Source organism: Rana temporaria, chromosome 1 (genome assembly GCF_905171775.1).
Source record: "Rana temporaria chromosome 1, aRanTem1.1, whole genome shotgun sequence".
Lineage (NCBI taxonomy): Eukaryota > Metazoa > Chordata > Amphibia > Anura > Ranidae > Rana > Rana temporaria.
In genome coordinates this window covers 589551743-589561537 of record NC_053489.1, presented here as the reverse complement: position 1 = coordinate 589561537, position 9795 = coordinate 589551743, and the positions used below count along the sequence as shown (strand labels likewise).

Below are 9795 nucleotides of genomic sequence, written 5' to 3'. Positions count from 1 at the left end.
GAGAATATGATCTAAAATGTATGGGCTCTCCCACCAGAAATGATATGGGATCTTGATTTTTAATACCAAAAATGACATCAGCCTTAGCTTGTATATTGATAACTGTCCTCATGTATTTGGTAAGATATTAGTTGCTATTTGTGTTGCTTTATTGTTCCATAATATTCCAGTTTTTCAGAAATTTTGGAAATAGATCTCCACACCCTATAGATAGTTCTGGTTTGTTCTAGACTAAAATAAGCTGACGGAAATAAGGTAACGTAAGTTAAAAAACAAAGAAGTGCAATCAGCGTAAAAATAAGTGACTAAAACCCCCCCCCCCCCCCCCCTGTATGCAGGCTGAACACTAAAGAATTAACATTAAATTCAAATAACAAATGATATACCAGAAAAGTGCAGAGCAATAATATAAACCAATATAAATAACTAATTAAGAAAAATTGGGGATAAAATATCCAAATTGATGTAGTGAACAGTCCAAGAAAATTGTGATGAATAAATCAAAAATAAAGTCCACAAAATCTTCCACCAGTGCTGAAGAATTCTTATTTATTCATCACAATTTTCTTGGACTGTTCACTACATCAATTTGGATATTTTATCCGCAATTTTTCTTAACTATTTATCTTGGTTTATATTATTGCGCTGCACTTTTCTGGCATATAACAAGGTAAAGTGTCTAGAAAGAAGTATTTGATAGTTTAAGATTAGATTGATTGCCAGCTTTGCATGAGATAATATTACAAATAATGTATAGGGAAGGAGCATTTTCCAATCTTTGTGTCACAGCTAAGGTCCTTATCCAATGCTGAAGGCTTCCAATATCTAACTCCCTGGACTGGTTATAGGGATAGTGAGTAACTGTGCATGCTGCTGCTCTGATGATCACTGCCCCAGAACCCACATTAGTCCTTTGTATCAGATCACATCATCAGAATAAAGAGCCTTGGCTGAGACATTTATCAGACTGTCTGACAGGCTCATTTAACACAGAATAAAGTATACCCTAAGATGGCCATAGACCCAGTTTTTTTTTCCGATTTACATGGCAGGCTGATCAAGAAAAACTGATTGAATTCCCAAATTTAAATGAGGTGGATTAGCTGGTCCACTGCGTTATTGTATTCTGACAGTGGGACTCTATCGATGTCCGAATACACTGATTAGCATTGCAGCACTTTTCCAATGAAAATGTACTAATGGTCCTATTCAAGAGGAGTCAATCATTAGATTGACTCCTCTAACAGGTATGGGTATAGATGGATCAAAATTTAGCCCATTCAGCAGGGACTGGTTAAATTTCGATCAGCTTTAAGCCTAGTACACCGGGGGCCGAATGTCGGCCGACATCGACCGGTTCAATAAAAATGTCCGACATCAGGCCAGTGTGTATGGCAGCCGGTCCACCAAAAGCCGGCCGTTCTGGCAGACGTGCATGCTGGAAAACCAGCAGCTGACCAGCTCTTGATCAGCGATCTTAGCCAGTGGCTTAGAGCTCTGGCAAGGGGTGCCCACCCCCCTGTCAGAACACAATAGCTTAGCGGGGGAGATCACTGTACTAACCTCAGTTAATTGGTACAATGGCACCAACCTAAGCTGACAGCTTTTTTTTTTTTTTTTTTCAGGTTGAACAAATAAAAAAACTGATGGCTTGCTTAGTCAGTAATCCTACTTTAATTAAAAAGCTTTTTCCCTTGATGTAGGTGTGGGGGTTGTGTTATGGAATGTTGATACAATGGGAGGTATGCCGAACTTGAATGTTTTGTAAATCTAATAACCAAAAGCATTAGGATGGCAGGGATGGGCATAAGGGTATACTTCCCTATCGCCAAAACATTGAGGCCATTTCTGGTATCCCCTTCAACAATAACCTTGCTGTGCATACTGCTGCTTCATTTTTGGTTTGGTTCAGTGGAATTCAGTGTGGAATCCTCTGCCATCCAGACAGATAATGAGCAGAGAAGCAAGGCGTTTATAGGGCACACTCACACACTGTTTGCTCTGTATCCAAAATGAACCTTGCTGTCTTCCAATAAAGTAGGTTTCTTCAACCGTTTTCTAAACACAGTTTATTTTGAAGTGGAACCATAGGGTAACCTGTCCCAACAGTCCCTTGCCAACATCTTCGTGCTGGTCTTCGGACCTCTTCATTGGCCAGTGGAGGACAATGTCCTCCAGCATTCCGAGACCAGCCCGGTACTGTCAGCTGAGCTGCGCTTACGAAGCTCGAATTATAGTGCCAGTGAGCAGGCAGGCATGGACTTTTTATTGCAGAAGATACACTGCATGTCCTTATCCATGTCCTTTTTTAAAAAAAGCCCGCTTGCTCGCTGTTTTACAACAGACCTTCGATTCCACTTTCAAATATTTGGTCTGAGCATCTCTTGCCAGTACCTGCTGGGTTCAGTACTGGTACTGACGGCACTGGTCCAGCACTAAGCTCAGGACCTGATTTGCTCAGGAGATACATCTGGGAAACAAAATGGCTCAGGGGGTAAAGGGAGGAAAAAGCTCTAGGACCCAGGTGATTCAGTTGTTACTTTGTCATGCTCTTTAGGATGAAAATAGATGATCATCCGTTGTCATCCGTTTTTCCAAAGGAATGCATTGACTTTCATTTTTCACTCGTCAACGAATGGATGAAAAACAGACGAACGGTCCGTATGTGTGAAAGGGGCCACTTTGTGTGGAATGACTAATGCCTCGTTTCCACTGAACGGAACGGTTCGGGTCAGTAAATTTGGAATGGTTAGAATGGACCGGTCTATTCTCGTGAGCGTTTCCACTGCAAATCGGACCGTCGGGGACCATACAGGATTTAGAAAAAATGCCTAGCGCGTCCACCAATCAGTGGAATGTAAGGCATCTCCGCCCTAATGGAACCGTTCCATTTTCTATGGCCCCACATCTGAAGCAGGACCCAGAATGGTCCGCTACGGTTCGGTTTTATGGCACACTTTCATAATGGAAACACCCAAAATAGCGTACCGAACCGTTCTGCTCAGTGGAAACGAGGCATAAGTTGTGTGTTGTTTTTTTATTTTTTTTTATCTTCTCAGATGTGTTTTTGAAAACTGGTTGCTAGCAATATGTGACTATTTATTTTAAGAAAACATAAGTTTGTTTAATATTCTGTGTGACAAACATACCTTCCACTGTGTGCCTTCCTCTGTCATTACACACAGCACCGGGCTTCTATTCAAATGAATACTTTACTATTATTACTGCAACCTAAACGCCAATTCTTAATAGCGGCCTTACATGCCGTCATGGCTGTGCCGCTGATTGTTTTTTTGTTTTACATCAGCTTTATTTATTTATGTGCAATATCACCTGATATGTGCTTGTTCACTTCTTTGTTATATCCCTTTTATAATATACATGTACTGTTTTTGAAAATTTTTATTATAAAATATGTAATAAACATTTATGCACTTTGAGCTTCATGTGTTTAATATATTGGTACACAACAAACAACACAGTCACTTAAAATACAAAGTACTGCTTTGTGAGAATGTTGATTGCGTATGCATGGTAGACGGTAATTTTAAAGCTGAACCCAAGGAATTCTTTCTACTGCAAACCTACCTTGGCACGATGTAAGTATGCATTAATCATACACGATGGACCACTGGGTAAGCGGGAGATCGCTGTAGTAACTGGTGCTACTACAGTGATGGCTATGATCTTTTGGGTTCTGCTCAGGTTCTATATGGACAGCTGCCCCCACCTCGCACTGACCACAGGAGGTCGCTCACTGTGCACCGCTGCCATTCATAGCATGCCTTCAATTTTTTTTTTAAAAACAAGGTGTCCTCTGGATGAGGAGGAGATCCTGATGTCACTTCCCATCTCACCCCAAAAAGAGTGCACCTTGTATTCCTTTAAAAAAACAAAAAAAACAAGGCATTCTATTAATGCAGGTGGTGCCCAGCGAACCGTCTGCATAGAACCTGAGCAGGACCCAGGAGACTGCAGCTCTCATTGTAGTGGCCGCGACTACTGCAGTGATCATAGGCTCCAGGTATGAGTAACACATACTTGCATTGTGCCAAGCTGACCTAATGGAAGTATATAATACAAATATCTTCTAGCGTTCAGCTTTAAAAGTCGTCTCATTTCAAATGTTTAAGCCCAGGTTCACACTGGGTACGCTTTGAGATGTGATTTCACATGTTAAATCGCATCTCAAATCGGCGGCAATTGTCGGCAATGACACCGTCCTAATCGGTGCGACGACACATCTGCGGCGCTGCACCGATTTCAAAAAGTAGTCCCTGTACTACTTTTTGCGATTTTGGGCCGCGATTTACATTGACATCTGTGCAGAAACCTGCACAAATGTCTCTTAAATCGCGGCCGAAATCGGGACTGCCAGCGGGAGTGAACTGAGAAAATGTACAATTCAATTTTAGGAAACAAATAAGATCATTTTGAAATTGATGGCAGCAACACATCTAAAAAACAAAATGGGACAGGGCAACAACAAATTGGCAAAATACATGGTACAAATAAGGAAGAGCTGGAAGAACATCTTGCAACTAATTAAGTTAATTGGTAACAGGTCAGTAACATGATTGGGTATAAAAATAGCATCTTGGAGAGTCAGTGTTTTTTTTTTTTTTTACTAAACGCAAATGCACTTTGCACTACAAGTGTACTTGGAAGTGAAGTTGCTGTAGATCCGAGGGAGACATGCAAGGGAAAAAAAACAGCATTTTAGCTTGCACATGATTGGATGGTGAAATCAGTAGAGTTTCCCCTCATTTCAGATCTACAGCAACTGCACTTGTAGTGCAAAGTGGATTTGCCTTTCGTAAATAACCCCCAGAGTGTCTCAGAAGTAAAGATGGGCAGAAGATCACCAATCTATGAAAAGCTGCGTCTAAGAATTGTTGAACAATTTCAAAATAATGTTCCTTAAAAACATAAAATTGCAAAGACCTTAAATATATCATCAAAAGATTCAGGGAATGCCGTGATCTTTGGGCCCTCAGATGGCACTGCATTTATAACAAGCATGATTCTGTGATGGACATCTCTGAATGGGCTCAGGAATACTTCCAAAAATCACTGTAAGCACAGTTCATTGTGGTATCCAAAAATGCAAGGTCAAACTCTATCATGCAAAGAAGTATCCATAACTGAACATGATCCAGAAACTCCTCTGTCTTCTCTCGGCTCTTTTAAAATGGTCTGCGACGAAGAGAAAAGCCGTTCTGTGGTCAGACCATCAATCCATGAAGAGGAGAACACACAGAGCGGGGGCCCGGGAGCAAGCATGCACAAGTGTTCCAATAGCAGCGTCCTGTTTTGGGGGCACTTGGTAGGGGGAGGAGCCAGAAGCGCCAGCTGGGGACCTGAGAAGAGGATCAGGGCTTCTCTGTGCAAAACCACTGCACAGGGCAGGTAGGTATTACATGTTTGTAAACACATTTTCTTTTAAATAACAATCACTTCAAAGTAGATTGGCCAGCTCTACAGCCACCATCATTTACAGCCCAGCAGCCAAAAACTAAATTCAAGCAATAGTCACTGTTCACCGTTCAGACCTACCAGGATTTTCGGGGAGGGCTGCAATATAAGCCCTACCCTGAAAATAAGCCCTAGTAAAGTTTGTTTTAAAAAAATGTAATCCACCTTGCAGAACGATTACACCGCTATAAGGTATGCATGTCTCCCTTTGTAACTGCATTGTGCGAATTCTTTATTTACAGATTCGCCGGATGTCGTCTCCTCTCCTGGCTGACATCTGCAGCCCCTCCCTCTTCAGTGCACCGAGCGAGCTGACGTCAGCGGGGATATCGGCTCTCCCCTCTTCTGATCTCCCGGCTGACATCTGTGGCCCCTCCCTCTTCAGTGCACCGAGCGAGCTGACGTCAGCGGGGATATCGGCTCTCCCCTCTTCTGATCTCCCGGCTGACATCTGTGACCCCTCCCTCTTCAGTGCACGGAGCGAGCTGACGTCAGCAGGGATATCAGCTCTCCCCTCTTCTGATCTCCCGGCTGACATCTGTGACCCCTCCCTCTTCAGTGCACCGAGCGAGCTGACGTCAGCGGGGATATCAGCTCTCCCCTCTTCTGATCTCCCGGCTGACATCTGTGGCCCCTCCCTCTTCAGTGCACGGAGCGGGCTAATGTCAGCGGGGATATCAGTTCTCCCCTCTTCTGATCTCCTCCCGGCTGACATCTGTGGCCCCTCCCTCTTCAGTGCACGGAGCGGGCTGACGTCAGCGGGGTTATCAGTTCTTCCCTCTTCTGATCTCCCCCCGACTAACGTCTGTGGCTCCTTCCTCTTCAGTGCACGGAGCGGGCTGACGTCAGCGGTGATATTGGCTCTTCCCTCTTCTGATCTCCTCCCGACTGACATCTGTGGCCCCTCCCTCTTCAGTGCACGGGGCGGGCTGAAGTCAGCGGGGATATCGGCTCTTCCCTCTTCTGATCTCCTCCCGACTAACGTCTGCGGCCCCTCCCTCTTCAGTGCACGGAGCGGGCTGATGTCAGCAGGGATCTCGGAGCGGATAAGAGCTCAGGCCGATCATGTGTCACCCGGAGGTGCTGTAACAAAAGGTATTTCCCGTAAAACAAATTACAAAGAGAGACACTCTGCACCCCATGCCTGCACAAACCGGATTACATAGTTCTAAAAGTATTTTAAGATGTTTATGTCAAAATAATGACTCCTGACCTGAGGGGGAGAAGACAGGGGACACAGGACAAGCACTATGCAATGTATGCAATTTATCGTGCTTTAAAGGAACAGGATTTTTTTTTTTTTTTGGGTGACAACCACTTTAAGATCATTGTACTGGTACATCTTGTAAATAAATAAGACATCCCCTGAAAATAAGCCCTAGTGTGTTTTTGGTTGCCAAAATAAATATATATAAACAACACAGTAAGACAGGTTGCTACTAGGGTGCCCACGTGTCCCGGATTGCCTGGGATTGTCCCATAATTCTCATTTATGTCCCTTTTCCCGGGCACCTTTATTCCAGGACAATACAGTGTCCCGGAATGAAATGAGGACACATAGCCACCCTAATAGACAATTGCCAAACTGGTTGCCAGGGCAGCCCCACCTGGCAACTAGCAACCAGTGACATCACATTCGCCGAGTCTTGGAGCAGTGCTGGCTGGCTTAGATCCATGGCTTGGCTAACCGTCCCGAATCCAGCGCATTGCCCAACTTCTCCCGCCCGCGACTCGAGCCGACCAACTGCCTGAGGGGGGCCCCCCAGCCTGGACCAGGGAACAAAGACCGGCGCTCAACCACTCACCAGACCAGTCCAGATTAGAAGGTGAACAAATGGAACCTGGGGCTGGGGACAGTCGGGCACTGGGGCTGGGGACAGTACAGTAAAAAATGAGGCTGACAAAGTGGGGGGCAATAAAAAAATGAGGCTGACAAGTGGGGGGCAATAAAAAAATGAGGCTGACAAAGTGGGGGGCAATAAAAAAATGAGGCTGACAAGTGGGGGCAATAAAACATGAAGCTGACAAAAGGGGGCAATAAAAATGAAGCTGACAAGTGGGGGCAATAAAAAATATATATGTAGAAAATGTATACCATCTGTTTAAACTGGTGACCAACGCTGTATCCTGGCCTAGGCCAACAAGGCCCAGGCCTAGGGCAGTACTTTGCAGGGGGGCAGCACGGAAAGTGTCCCCGCTGGCTTGTGCTACACTGTTAGTGTAACACAAGCTGCTTCTAATTTTGACTGTCCTATCATCCTGGACCACAAACCTTCCTCACTGTGCTATATGTTTTCTGCTGTACCATTGGCATGGCTATATCTTCTTAGTTCTCTCCATAAAAGTATCAGAAATTTGTGCTTGAAGTAGAACTATAGGCAACACTTTTTTTCCATTTTGGGTCTTAAACAGAAAGGGGTGTGGCCTTGACAGGAAGGGGGTGGGTCATATTTAAATTAGGGGGTGCACAAGTTTAGTCAGGCCTAGGGCAGCACGAAACCTAAATACACCACTGTTGGTGACCACTATTTTTTTGGGCTAGCGAGGGTGTACGCGGGGGGAGGGGGGGTGTCCCTGAATGGCAGTTTGGAAATGTGGTCACCCTAGGTGCTACATATGTCTGAGAACTTTCCAACACTACTGATAGAATGTGATTACTGATGCAGGAAAGGTTTTCTCAGCTAAGCACAGCACATCCTCCTGCCTGAGCTAAGGGTAGATGGATTCCAGGTAGGAAATGCTACATGAATCATCTGACCTTACTAAAGATGGCAACAAAGTTGGTTCCAAAGTAATTTCTCAACAAAATAAAGAATGTAGACATGGATGGATGGCTAAGTTTACTTTCATTATTAAAAATGGGTTAAATTGCGTTGTCTGTGTAGGGTGCTCAGATACAGCTTGGTTTCACATCTAATTCTTTTTATTTAAGCATATCGATGATTTTAACGTTAAATGCTGCACGTAGCTGAAGAAACAAATAAAGAGCGTTCTAATCCTAATCATCCGAGATTTAGTTCGGTCTGCACACCAGGCTACATTACAGGTCTTCACTAAAATGGCGGATTGTGGAGACACATTCAGGAGGGCGGACTAAGGAGGAAATTGCTTCACTTGTTGCTTGTCTGCTGATTGGCTAAGAGGTTACTATGGGAATGTATTGACGCTCCCTACCTCGCCGTCCGCGGTTGCCCTGGGTACACGCATGCGCGCTGCGGTACTGAAGGGGCTTGTTGCAGAATGAAGGTAAGGAGGCCGGGGAGGTTGGGGTTCGGTAGGTACACAGCGCTCGTACCCAACGTTCTACAGGCCGGGGTCACACCTCCCACAGACTCAATGTCACCACACCGTATTTACACGTCTGCTCATTGGACCCCAATCCCCGCCTCAGTATTTGTCCCTGGAGATGATTTCTAGGACTGTCCCGCTGTACCTGAATGAGAGATCCGGTCCTTCTCTGTGATTATACTCCGTCCATCCTGTATAATATCCTTTCATCAGCTGCATCTCTATGGAAACAATGGAGGGCTTACAGCAATGCTTCTCTAATATTTCTCATCCATGGCAGCCTATGAAGGCATGCAGAAACCTGAGGAGGCACCCCAGTCCAAAGTGGGGTCCCCCTCACACCAGAGTCCCCCCCCCTTCACATCAGAGTCCTCCTCCCCTCCCCCTTCACATCAGAGTCCTCCACCCCCCCCCTTCACATCAGAGTCCCCCACCCCCCTCACATCAGAGTCCTCCACCCTCCCCCTTCACATCAGAGTCCCCCACCCCCCTCACATCAGAGTCCTCCACCCCTCCCTTCACATCAGAGTCCTCCTCCCCTCCCTTCACATCAGAGTCCCCCACCCCTCCCTTCACATCAGAGTCCCCCACCCCTCCCCCCTTCACATCAGAGTCCTCCACCCCCCCCCCTCCCATCAAAATCCTCCACCCCCCCCCTCACATCAGAGTCCTCCTCCCCTCCCTTCACATCAGAGTCCTCCTCCCCTCCCTTCACATCAGAGTCCTCCTCCCCTCCCTTCACATCAGAGTCCTCCTCCCCACCCCTCCCATCAAAATCCTCCACCCCCCCCCCCCCCTCACATCAGAGTCCTCCTCCCCACCCCTCCCATCAAAATCCTCCACCCCCCCCCCCCCTCACATCAGAGTCCTCCTCCCCTCCCTTCACATCAGAGTCCTCCTCCCCTCCCTTCACATCAGAGTCCTCCACCCCTCCCTTCACATCAGAGTCCTCCACCCCTCCCTTCACATCAGAGTCCTCCACCCCTCCCTTCACATCAGAGTCCTCCACCCCTCCCTTCACATCAGAGTCCT

General features: G+C 45.9%; 1 protein-coding gene across 1 annotated transcript in view; it reads left to right on the top strand.

The window, feature by feature from the left end:
- The first annotated feature begins 8614 nt into the window (after positions 1–8614).
- The window catches only part of WDR19 (WD repeat domain 19), a 93971-nt gene continuing 92790 nt past the window's right edge, over positions 8615–9795 (top strand). The window contains exon 1 of the mRNA XM_040335125.1: positions 8615–8721. Coding sequence (XP_040191059.1) covers positions 8716–8721 — 6 coding nt within the window. The 5' untranslated portion in view covers positions 8615–8715. The remainder of the gene's footprint in view (positions 8722–9795) is intronic.